General features: G+C 40.0%; 2 protein-coding genes across 3 annotated transcripts; both read right to left on the minus strand.

Moving 5' to 3' along the window:
* Nucleotides 1-128: 128 nt before the first annotated feature.
* LOC104097720 (auxin response factor 16-like) lies at nt 129-3,878 on the minus strand. 2 transcript variants are annotated; one of them, XM_009604334.4, is made up of 4 exons: nt 3,586-3,878; nt 1,811-2,997; nt 487-1,385; nt 129-389 (listed from the first exon to the last, which is right to left on the minus strand). In XM_009604334.4, the coding sequence occupies exons 2-4, from the start codon at nt 2,930-2,932 to the stop codon at nt 320-322; spliced, it is 2,091 nt and encodes a 696-aa protein (XP_009602629.1). In that variant the 5' UTR covers nt 2,933-2,997; nt 3,586-3,878; the 3' UTR covers nt 129-319. The 2 variants fall into 2 exon arrangements, with proteins under 2 accessions (XP_009602629.1, XP_009602628.1); XM_009604333.4 differs by lacking the exon at nt 3,586-3,878 and adding an exon at nt 3,299-3,551.
* Nucleotides 3,879-12,018: 8,140 nt separating this feature from the next.
* Nucleotides 12,019-12,435, minus strand: LOC138892768 (uncharacterized). Its single transcript, XM_070176505.1, has one exon. The coding sequence runs from the start codon at nt 12,433-12,435 to the stop codon at nt 12,019-12,021; it is 417 nt and encodes a 138-aa protein (XP_070032606.1).
* Between the last annotated feature and the right edge of the window lie 1,029 nt (nt 12,436-13,464).

Raw genomic sequence — 13,464 nt, forward strand, 5'->3', positions numbered from 1 at the left:
GCATATTCAGTTTTGTACACATTAATCTGTAAAGATAGCATCATGTTCCATTTACTAATTTTAATTTCTACATTGTCAATAGAAGGTGAATGAATAAACTGCATTCGCGTAAGATCAACAAAAAAAGCTGCAAGATGAAACCCAAATAGATTGAAAAGATTAAACAAAGCTGAATCTGTCTTCAGTCTACAATTTGCTAAACACTGGTTGAAGGAGAGATTCCCCCTTCAACTCTTAAAAACAACTCAAAGCTGGAAAAAGAAGCAGGTTGAAACTACTGTTGTAGCAATCATTAACAAGGATCAATATCCATCAGTCTCTATCTCCGTATGTTATCGCTGCCAGAATCTGTTAAGATGGTAAGCCTTCTAGCTGTCTTCACAAACTGACTGCAATCGCAAAAACAAGTCAAAGGACAATGTCAATAACCGTCCATGTGAACATTATTAAAACGAACATAAAGGAATCTGTGGCTTAGAACTTCACCCGAATGGTTCATCTCCAGTGTGCTTAACAGCGCCGGTGAAGTCTTGGTAAAGCACATTGCTTAGCATCTCTGATGTTCCAACACCAAACATGTCAGCTACCTTTTTATACAACTCTTCATACGAGCCAAGGACTGAAAGATCAAGTGTTCGGCCTACATCCTCGGATTCCATGAAAACCTTGCAGTGACCAGTCTCCATTCCAAATTCAAGTTTTTGATCTTTATACCAAGGAAGTACCTCACCTGAAGAATTTTCTGGTGGACCATTATGAATAACAGCTGATCCCGAACCCTCGGAGACATTCATCATCTTCTCTGGATTCCCATTAGATAAACCGTTGCCAACTGTTTCACTAGAGCAGCTCAGGGACATCTGCTGCTCGGTAAGAATTGGTTTACCGAATAACTTGAACGATGGTGTTTGTGTTTCCTTACGTTTCGTTGAAGTGGGAGTAGTATTGCCCATGGTTAATAGGCAAGATATATTCTTATCATGGTCAAAACTGGTAATGAAGCTGCCGCCTTTAAGAAGTCTAGAAGGCGGGACAGAACGTTCGAGTTCTTTGAATCCAAATGGCAGTAGCCCTGCCTGCAGTTTGTTGAAGTGGACATCTGATGACGGTAATCCACACTGAGCATGCCTGGCTCCCTGTATGCCTGCAGGAATGTTGTCCGATATACAACACAAAGGGCTGCTGGGGCTTAAAGGGTTGTTGAGAAGTGAAGACATTGAGAGTTGCCCAACCATGGGAAATTCAGGGGGTTGTGGAAGCCTCAACTTCTTTCGTGGGGGTGAGAACGGAGAGAGATGGATGGGAGGCATATTTGATACCAATTCAACCAACCATGGACTCACTCTCTTCACATTTTGAAGCAAATCAGGCTCATCCCAGTGCACCTGCTCAGCAATTAGCAAAATGAGAAACCGAGGATCACAACAAAACTATAAAAAGAAAGGAACTTGCGGATTCTTATTAGAACCTCAGGAATGTTGCGGACTTAGAGCTTTTAGCATCCTCCCTTGACTATTAAATACTTACTCTAGACGAACACTAACTAGAAAGGTTTAAAAGGTCACTTCATCAAACGCGGACATTCTTAACTAAAAAATAAAGGCTTGATAAGGTCAAAAACTAGAAATTTTGTCCCTTTATGTTTTGAATTAGTTAAACTTGAGATGAGCTAAACATTATCATACAAGAGGCAATCAAACTGCATACTAGAATGCGACTTTCTGAACTACAATGACTTAAGAATGAACATAAAGAATCTGAATGTTTGTAAATGGAAACCAGGACATATACAAAAAGACTAAGAAGTTACCTGGAGAAGGCGCCATGGAGAATTTGGCCAGTGGATGGGGTCCTCAACATGAACAGAAGATATGGTCCCCATGAACCAGCTAATCCTTGAGGAATCTTCGGTCTCAAAAGGCATTTTGAACCTCATCCCAGAAGACCATTGGACTCTCATTGCAGCTCTTACCGCAGAGGCCTTGACGATAAACTCCGGAGTGCTTGCTCGGGGATAGTAAACCACCTCAAATGGCTGGCCACAGGCAGCAAGTTTTGCTGCTTCAATGACAGATTCAGCTATAACTTTACCTTTTCCCCTTATACCATCATCAGACTTTGCTGCCTGACCATTTCGGATGAACTTCTTCTCATCTTCGCTCAAGAACCCAGGAAACCCCTGATAAAGTGAAGAGGCATAATTCCCTGGTCCAGTATTCCATCCGGAGGGCACCTCCTGTCCGCTACCAATCCCCCTCTTCGCCCTACGGATCCCAACACAAAGATCCCCATTTTCCGCCCTCAAGAACACAATCGAATCCCCTGCAACAAGCTTCTTCTGGTTCACAAAGTTGCTCCATCCAGTCGTTAAAAGATGCCGCCTTGGTGTCCCCCTATAAATATGCCTAAACTTCCAAACCTCCCCATGAACATCCTTAGCCAAAATGGTCTGGACAGGAGGCTCAGCCGAGTAATCCAGCCGTGGAAATATGGTCTCAGCGCAATATCTTGGCACAGAAAACCCCCCACCATTGTTAGCATCAGACTGTGTCAATGTCTTAGCAAATGAATTAGGTTTCTCTTGATTTTCATTCTTATCAAGTCCTAGAAATCCAGCATCATCTTCAACATCACATTCTTTACCTTTCAATGGAACCAATCTTATCTTGGCATAGACCTCATCAGTCTCAGTATCAGCCAAGTACCTAATGGATGACACCCTACAAAGAGTAAGTGGTGGAATTTTAGGGAAACCCCCAAAATCAACGTTCTTGTGGGCATGTTCAGCATGTCCCTGAGGAAAGTAAAAGGCTTTTGAGTTCAGTGGTGGCATTTGGACCATACCACCAGCACAGGCATGCCATAACTGAGGATCCAATCCTTTCTCCACTTCATTCATAGGTTTGTTCACTGGATTCATAATATTTATCATTCTCCCTTATTCTTACACATAAAAATGCAAACTTTTTCCAAATCTCGTACTTTCACCTCAAAATTCTGCAACCACAAAAAAAGTTCAAAGTATCACAGCTTTGAAACAAGGAGGGGGGGGGGGGGGGGAGAGAAACAGAGATAGAGAAGAAAAATGCAAGAAAATGATACAATTCTTTAGGATTTGTTCAATTTACACTAACAATTACTCACATATCTAGTCAAAACACACAAATTAAAATAAGGAATAATTCACATAGAGACTCTTGAAATGTCTTAGTTAGTTGTTCCAGAGAAACCCCATTACTTTTCAGAAAATGAAAAAGAGGAAAAGCATGATAAGAGAGAAGGTGGAAGATACGTTTACCTTCAAAATAAAGGTTTTGACATGAAAATACAAAGCAGAGCTTCCATTGCTTAAACTTGTCTCAGATCAATGCAATAGGGAAAAAAGAAATGTGCTTTTATTTGAAGAGAGTGAAGGAATAGGAGGGTTGCTTAGACAACATAAATAACAGTAGAGAGAGAGAGAGAGAGAGAGAGAGAGAGAGAGAGAGAGGGGAGTGGGGGGTGGGGAGAGAGAACAGAGTGTGTTGATGGGGACAGACAAGACAGAGACAAGAGACACACAAACCACATACACTCAACAGTCACCTGAAGCTTCGTTGCCGACCAGAGAGAGGGTGGCAGGCTGATTGCTTATGAAATTGACACTATCACACTTCTTTATACACTCCTTATATACTTGTACTCCTGCACCTGCTTCTACTACATTAGTATATATATATATTGTGTTTTTCTTTTTCTCTGGAAAAAAATGCTCTCATCAGAATTCTTTTTTCTTTTTCCTTTTTCGTTTGTTCTTGAAAAGGGCAGTTGGTCACCCGGAGGGGAGAAGTTGAGATTTGGTAAGGGAGATTTTGCGGAAGCTCTTTCAATGGTTATGTCTTTGCAAGATTCCAAGTACTTAACCTTGCGAGTAAATTCGTACTTTTAAGTTTAATAACTGATCTCATTCTTCTATAGGGTTTCATATTCTATAATATACTATCCTACTCCATGATTCGTGTATCAACACGCGCTGGACTTCTTTAATTGTTGTAAAATTAATGAGATAATCAATTTTGTTTTTTTTAAAAACTTTTATTTTGTTTCTCAGAATTCTTTCATTAGTCAAGATTATTATGCCTGTAGTAGCGGCATTGAGTTATTCCCTTTTCCAACACTAATATCCTAGGGATTATTTGGTGTGCCAACTGCTCTCTCCTGCCTCATTCTACAACCAAATCCCCTTTTTTTGGCATTAGTTGAATTAGATAATGTTTATCCGTAAAACGGTATAATTGAATTTATACGTGGTTTATAGATAAGTGAATCGATTTGATCCTATAATGATAAATAAATTAAACAAGAAAGTAAAATTTAGCGTTGAAATCGAGATAAGACACTAGGGATCTTGATTCCGGGAGCAGCGCTTCCGGAAGCAATAGTAATAATATTAATAAGCAAGAAGGTAAAATATTATTGAGCTTTTGAACAAAGTATAGTATTAGCTTTGTCAGAAAATTCGTCTCCTTTACAATAGTTATAGAGCTCCCTATTTATAGTTGCACCTAGGGAACAAGGTCCCAGGATCAAGCCCCCTCTTTAATGACAATTATGAGGGCCATTGAAGAATATGTAACGGTAGGCAGTGAATGCCATATTCTCTGTAACGGACCATATACTTAATGCTGTAGAATATTCTCCATTAAATGTCACCGAGTGACAAGCATTTATTTCGCCTTAATGAATACCCTTCTCCGATAACAAACGAGATCATTGCCTTCAGACCTGATTGTCTTCTATCTTCGGCTCCACGTATCGCCTTATCATGCGAGCATTTAATATGAACATATTTTACCCTATACAGATAGAACCCTAAGAAAGGGTCGATTGTCTCCTGCTTTATTTTACCAGTAAAGAATTTCTTGCTAGATTAAATTGGGGGTGGTGACTTATTACACTAACTAAGATGTTTCGTTTGTGCATTTGCAACATCCAAAAGGAAAGTCATCTCTCTTCCATTCGGAGCAAGCATCGTAATCATACCACTATAAAATAATCAATAATGAGTCATATTCTCTGTGCTACGTTCCAATTTGGTGGCAATATTTAACTTGGTACAGAGTTTTAAAAAGATTAAAAAGATTTAAAAATAATTATGGTATTAAACATATCAAGATATTTAGGATAATATAAAAAATTTAAGTTAATTTATTTTTAAATATAAAAATGAGACATTCCTTAAATAGACTAACATCAAAATAGTGTCTTATAAAATAGAAAAAAAAAGTAACAAATATTTTATTTTAGTATTATAAATTTGATGTGTATCCACTTTTCCCTTATTGAAGTACAATAGCAAGTATTGCAGCCAAATGCACAAGCAAGTATACACGATCGACAAGTAATAAAGTAGTAAGGAGAGTATCGTTCCTGCAATGACTTGTTATTAACTATTAAACTATCATTATTCTCTAAACAAGAATTAAAACGAAAAGTGTTTGGGACTAAACTAATTAAAAGGGAAAGAAAATAAAGAATGTACACTAGACAAAAGAGTAGATTTTTTATGTTATCAATGCGATAAAAATGATCTTGGGTTATAGGCTATTTAATAATCCTGTTGTCTTTTTCAATTGATTCAGCTTCTTAATTTGTCTATCATAGGGTTAATTTTACTCGTATGAATCCTACTCAGGTATATCCTATCCTAACTGCGAAATTATTTCCTAAGGCCCAGGTTCTGAAACTTGCTCTATTCGTCCAAGATTGAATAAATAAACTAATGCAATAAATCAATAAATTAAAATCAAAATCCAAATAATACATTAATGAAAGAACCAAAATCGTAGAATATGCAATTTATCTCCACATAGACATGATAATCAAATGATAAATCGTCCAAAGAAATATAAAAATCGCTAGTTTGGCCGAAGAATAGATAAACTTAAGCTCCACCGCTTTTCTTTGCCTCCTAAATAGTGTATCCCCATGCTTTATGGTGTTTATATAAGACTCATGGCATGTGCGAGGCTACTTTAATCAATCTCAAGTAGGCTAGAAAAACCTGCAGCACAGGTCTTAGACGCTCACGAGGTGGAGTCCGGAACCTAAATATAGTCTTTTTGAACTCAAATGATCGAAATAAATGAAAAAAAAATATTGTGACCAAACTATATATAGCGCCCTTTTAAAGGGCGCTATACCTTAACGTCCGTTTTGGACGTTAAGGTATAGCGCTCTTTAAAAGGGCGCTATATATGAAGTTGATTAGACGTCCAAGTATAGCGTCGTTTATTAAGGCGCTATATGTATAGCGCCTTAATAAACGACTCTATACCCCTTCAAATATCTGTCCCTCCCCTTTTCCCCGTTACAGAACCAAAACAACCCCCCCCTCCCCCCCAATTTTAAAATTAAACCAGCGGTCCTCCCTATTAACGACCCAAAAAAACTCGAGAGGACCCCACCCATCCCACAAAAAGTAAAGATTATTGGTCCCACATCCTAGCTAAGCCTTCTCTCGTTGTGGGTTGCTCGTTTCGGATTCAAATATTCAACTTTCAAAAAAACATAAATCGAGGTATTCCAGTTTAGTTTTTGTTGAAACTCGTATAAAAAATGCATATTAGTTGTTTTAAATGTGTTCTATGTTGTTTTGTATTTTTTTTTCTTTTATTAAACTAGTATATTATTTTTATCCGGACTAAGATATTAGTGTGCTAAAAAAATATGTAAAAATTGAGAAATCATTATTATTTGTTCAAAAAAATGTTAATAAGTTACTTTTTACTGTTGTATATATATTTTCGTGAATATTTTGTGATTAAATGTATTTATTGTTTTTATCTGGTTTAAATTATTTATTTGCTTAAAGACTGGTAATATAGTGCCCTTTTAGCGTAGTAAAATGTAATGCCTTTTAGCGTAGTAAAATGTAGTGCCTTTTAGCGTAGTATCTCTGTAGTTATTGAAATTAATCATTTAAGTATCTCTTATACCCAAAAATACGTTAAAATAGTTGATAGATCAAACACAAACTCTGTCCGATTCTAGTCAACGATCGTAAGAAAATAACATGAGAAAACAACAGTAATTTTCGGATATCTTGGTGCTACTGGGCCTCAAATATCGAGCCTGTAACCCATATGTGATTACTTAATAATTAAATCTTGTATAATTATAAAAATTAATTATTTAATTTACAAACAAATATATAAAATTATAAAACTAACATGTAAAATAATAAAACTAACACATACAAGAATTTCGGGATATCTTGGTGCTACTGGGCCTCAAATATCAAACCTGGAACCCATATGTGAATACTTAATAATTAAATCTTGTATAATTATAAAAAGTAATTATTTAATTTATAAATAAACATATAAAATTATAAAACTAACATGTAAAATAATAAAACTAACCCATACAAGAATTCAGGATATCTTGGTGCTACTAGGCCTCAAATATTGAGCCTGAAACTCATATGTAAATACTTAATAATTAAATCTTGTATAATTATAAAAATTAATTATTTAATTTACAAACAAACATATAAAATTATAAAACTAACATGTAATTAATGTTATTTAATTTACAGTAGACGACATGGAGGTCCCGCCTATGCATCCCGGACCTTCTAGCGATGAGCTACTGTCGTTACAGGGCGATCATAGGTCCTCCCACATATGGGAGGGAGAGTTACTGGCCTAGATTCTCTGCGTCAGGAGAGTGGATGACATGTGGGACTTTCTAAAGGGTAAAGTTCTCTATCCTCGTGTAGCCAGACGCCTGCAGGATACGGGCTTCTATAGGATTTTAGAGATCGGGCGGCTGCAGCTCGATTGGTCTTTGATCACGGCCCTGATAGAGCGGTGGCGACCGGAGATGCACACATTTCACTTGCCCATTGGTGAGGCCACCATCACACTGCAGGACGTGGAGGTTATATATGGGCTGCCAGTTGATGGACACCCTGTTGCTCTGCCGCAGGCCATGAGAGAGCTGACATGTGGGCAATACCTGGACATGCTACAGCAGCTCACTGGTTTTCGGCCACAGGAGGAGACTGCACTGGCTGGGGCCAGTCGTCTGCAGCTGATGACTATCCGAGACCATTTGGAGGTATTTCACCCTGACATCACAGGCGATACACCGGAGCTGCATGTCCAGCGGTACATGAGGTTGATGCTGCTCCTTATGTTTGGAGGGGTCTTGTTCCCGAGTACTTCGGAAAACCTAGTAAGCTTGAGATTTCTTCATCATCTTAAGCGGCTAGATGATTTACCCCGGTACAGCTGGGGCGTTGCTGTTCTCACCTACTTGTTCAGGCAGATGTGCCGGGCGACCATGGGCAACTAGCGTGACATTGCTGGATTCTTGCCGCTGCTACAGGTGAAAATATATTCGAATACTCTATTCATTATAACATACCCAGTAAAATAATATCTTAAATTTTACGTCCACTTTTTATGTTAGGTTTGGGCCTAGGAGTGGTTCATACAGTTGCAGCCACCTCTACCACCATTATCTCCGGGTGTACTACCTCTGTTTCTCCCTCTAGCTAGGAGGTGGGTTCTTCGGCGGGGATATGGACGAGAGTACGAGGCTCGACATAATCTCCCCTTGTGCAGAGATTTGTTGGATTTGCTGGAGGGCGCACAGGTAAATGTATACCTAAGTTTACTTTGCCTAGTTTCACATGTGTTGCATATACTCACGTTTTCTGTTGTTACTTAATAGTTCATCTGGACGCCATATAGCGACGCGCTGATAGTTGGCTTGCCCGATTATTGCTTGGCCGACCGACTTATTTGTAGCTCTTCCGTCCCGTTGATGTGCCTTGATATTGTGGAGCATCATGCCACCGAGCAGGTACTTCGCCAGTTTGGCCGTCCACAGCTTGTACCGCCACCGCCCACCTGGCATACCATACATTTCCAGAGGGATGATCATTCCAGGGTGGACCAGGCATATGTTGCATGGCTAGAGGCACGGATCGATACTTGGGACCGGCGACTTGACCTGATTCCGCTGCCCTTCACCGCGCCGGACGGATATTGAGTATGATTATATGGGCTGGTACCGCGACGTTACCCGACTTTTAGTCGGGAATCCCATTCATCGCACTGGCGGTCGGTACATTTTATACGCCGGGAGGCACGAGGCACTGTAATTGGTATTCTTACTTATAACTGTAACCTAGCATTCTATAATTTATATTTTACATATTGTGCAGGCTATTGGCCTACATTTGTTCCACCAGTTGGGACTGCAGATGCAGCAGCATGCCGGCGAGGGAGCGACCACTTTGCACGAGTATGGCCGGCAGGTTACAGAGCTGGCTGCCTGACACTGCGGCGAGCCTGAGAGGATGAGCGCTTATGACACGACCCTGCTTATGTGGCGCCAGAGCAGTACTATCGAGGTAGGGCTGTCTCACGAGGTAGGGTTGTCCCATGGGGTTATGGGGGCCAGCGAGGAGGTGGTCCCCAGCAAGTGGGCGTTGAGGCACCTGTTCAGTCGAGTGACCTCCATGAGCCAGACTACCATCAAAGCAGCATGCTGTCATATAGCCTTCAGTTTCAGCTCACTCCAGGGTCTTCGCAGCTTACCCTGTCAGATCTATTATTGATCACGGGCACGAGCATTACACGAGAGGATTGGGATCAGTACTTTCCAGGCCCATCGACCGCTGTTGACGATCGGCCGACCCGAGATGTGGATAGTAGCACCGACTGAATTATGGCTCCTCATCGAGGGGTACTGGGGATCTTTCACAGGCGCATGTATATTTGTATTATAATTAAATTTAAATTTGTTTTTATCTCATTGATTAGCCATAAATATCTTTATGGTTTTCTTATTAAGGCTTCATCCCCGCCCGTCATGGAGGCCACTTTGTGCGATGCTCACCTGGCTGCGACGGATGATTATATTCAGGAGCCCGGCGAGACCATGTTAAGACAATTTAAATTTTTGTGACTTAACATGTACATTACTACTATATATTTTCATATATTGAGCTAGCTTATTCTTCTGTAGGTTACTGCTGGACCGACGACCCCTTATACCGAGCCTGCCAGCACTACTGACGATCATGCTGCAGCGCATCCTGCGATAAAGAGGCGACGCGATGAGGATGATCCTGATAGCGTAGCCGGGCGAGATGGGATGCGTCTCAGACCAACGGCTGCATTGAAGCACACAAGCCGTGGGACGCATTGATTTTTTTTTGTATTTTATGTAAATAATAGCAACAATTTTTATTGTTTACATTATATGCGCATTATGTTTTTATTTTTCCGGTTCTTCGTTATTTTAATACTACAACACAAACACAAACATAGCAACTTAACATAATTTAAATTCAGTACAACTAATAAAAATACATGACACAGAAAGCATAAATATAAAATACTACACTCAACATATACATGTCATTGTTTAGTCACTACCGCCTAGTATTCTCTGCTCCAACCACTTTAATTTCTCTTCTACCCTATTTTTTTCTTCTTCCGCCTCTTTTAGTTTCTCATGCAATGCCGCAATTTCTCATTTCATTTCAGACTCACGACGTTGGTATTCACAGTTCATATCCCAAATATACTGCAAAGATCGTTTGTAGCATTCCTGCTTAATGGGTTCATCAAGCCATACCTCAAAATTGCAATAATTTTCGTCATTGCCTCCAAACCTGTTTACACACATCCAGTATCTGCGCCCAACATGACTATCGGACCAATAATCCTTCACCATACAGCGTTTGCCACAATAGCACATTGGTACATAATTGCTTCCAGACATTTGTTAATGCAAAAAAAAAACCCTGCTTTTATGGAAGGTTTTGCTAGAGTATTTGTTTTGGTTAAGCGCAGATAATAGCTAAAATGCGCTAGTTATTTATAGGCAAGGCAACACACATAACATAATATTTAACCGCGTTATACTTCGTGTGTTAAAGATTCATTCGGGTACAATACAACTTTTGAAGGCGGACAGCTTTTCAGGTTGACAAGACAACACACATAACGTAGTATTTAACCGCGCTATGCTTCGCGTGTTAAAGATTCTTTCGGATACAATACAACTTTTGCAGGCGAGCAACTTTTCAGGTCGACAAGACAACAGACATAACATAGTATTTAACTGCGCTATGCTTCGCGTGTTAAAGATTCTTTCGAGTATAATACAGCTTTTGCAGGCGGGCAGCTTTTCAGGTCGTCAAGACAACACACATAACATAGTATTTAACCGCACTATCCTATTACATACGGGACTAGGACTAATTATATATATATTCGACGGTCGTGTCCTGTTTGCGAGCATATACCACATTTGCACGCATTAACGATATCACCAACATCCATTTGGTTCTGTATACGCGCTCTTTTTTGCACCTGTCGCTGACGCAAAAACTCCTTGTTACACACCATTTTAAATGGTTCCGGTGGTCAGTAATGTTCAGCACCCACTAACTGCAACTGCCCACTATAGGTGTTTAATTATGCAACAACACTATATTATTTATCAACATAGTTGGTTGGCCCTAAACCTGTATGTTGAAAGCACTTGATGGCATGTGAGCACGGCATATGGTAGATGGACCATTTCCCATAAGAGCATAACCTTCTAGATTCATTTATGGTATATACACTATTCCCCCGGTTTTGATGGATAGCGGTGCAAACTTCAAAAATATTTCGGTCGTGATCATACTATAAAAATGAATGCCAATGTGCTCGCCGCCTGTATTTCTCAAATTTTTTCATTGTTTGTGGCATAAATTCAACGCCCCTTTCCAACAAACCTCTCTGCCATCTGCTTGAATGACATTCGCACCATGACAGTGACAGGCAATCCTCGTGCAGACTTCAATAACCCGTTGAAAGACTCTGACATATTTGTAGTCAGAATTTCCCATCTTATGCCACCATCCGCATGCAAAGTCCACTTTTCAGGCTTATGTCGCATCAACCAACGATAGGCTGCCTCGTCTTCCTGCCTGATAGATTTTATGTGCCTCTGGAATTTATACTCTTAGTGATCTGTTGCAGCCATCCACATTAAATCATGCAAATCCTTGTTGGGATGTGCCTTCTGGAAATTGGCCTTCAGGTGCCTCATACAGTAATGGTGGTAGGCATATGGTTCTTGCCATGCAGGCAAATTCTCTACAGAACTTATAATACCACCATGCCGATCAGATATTAGACAAATACCTGAACGCTGTTTGACAACGTTCTCTTTCAAGTGGTTCAAAAACAATGTCCACGTCTCTTGGCTTCTATTGTCACAAATAGCAAAAGCTAAAGGAAATATACTTCTATTAGCATCTACTGCAATGTCGATCAACAACTTAATATCAAACTTTTCATAGACATGAGTGCCGTCTATGAATATTACCGGCCGGCAATGCAGAAAACTATCAATTGCTGGTTTAAATGCCCATAACATGTATTTGAATATATATATTCTGGTATTCCCGGACTCCGCTCAAGTTTCCATTCAACAACTATCCCTGGGTTAAAGTGTTGCAATGCGGCCATGTACTTGGGTAGAGCTGCAAATGACTTATCCTAGTTACCATAAACAATTTCAAACGCATGTTTGCGCCCTAGAAATGTCTTTCTTTTGGTAATGGTACAACCATATTCCTGGTGGATGGATGTAATGCACTCTTTGATCTTTTACCTTATGGACGCTTCAATATATGGAATCAGGACAAGAGAAATCAAGTCAACATCCAAGTTGAAGTGATTCCCAATGAATATGTCCATTTCACAAGTGTGGGTGCCAATGTATTTACCCACTTTCCATATACCTGTTTTCTTCTTGCTCGCACGCAACATCCAATGACAACCTGTAAACCATCTACAACAAACAACCTTGTATACATCTGGAGTTGACTCCCATACCGTCATCTCACGACACTCTTTTACGTTGTACATTTTTGCCGCCCTGCTTAGGCGCGTTTTATCAGGAAAAAACATGCCCTTTTCCAGCACCGTTGGTGTAGACTCATCCCGCATTGCTGTCCGAATTTTGTCAGTATCCCTTGTGAGGGTATCCACATCCGGCATACTTGGCAAACAACCAAGATAGGGAATCTCTCTTGAATGAAACGACACTTGGGACTCGTACACTCTTGGTCTAATGGGGGGTGGAGCATGCTCCCTTGTCAAATCAGGTCCAACATTCTCTTCCTCCTCATCACCACCCTCATCAGGGAAGGGTGTGTCATCTCCGGACTCATCAGCATTGTTGTCATAATCACTGTTCTCTTCCTGACTCTGTGCATCTGCTAGATCCCGATTAAATATGTCTTCTTCGGGAAATTGAGTCAGGACAGGAAGTTCAACTTGCTCATTTTCACTGCACAAACAACAAAATAATGAGCTACTCAAATCTATAAATACTTTACATATAGCTATATCACTTCACTTACAAGTCGTAATGTGTTGACATCCCATGATGGACATTATC

This window comes from Nicotiana tomentosiformis, chromosome 5 (assembly GCF_000390325.3).
Source record: "Nicotiana tomentosiformis chromosome 5, ASM39032v3, whole genome shotgun sequence".
Classification (NCBI taxonomy): Eukaryota; Viridiplantae; Streptophyta; class Magnoliopsida; order Solanales; family Solanaceae; genus Nicotiana; species Nicotiana tomentosiformis.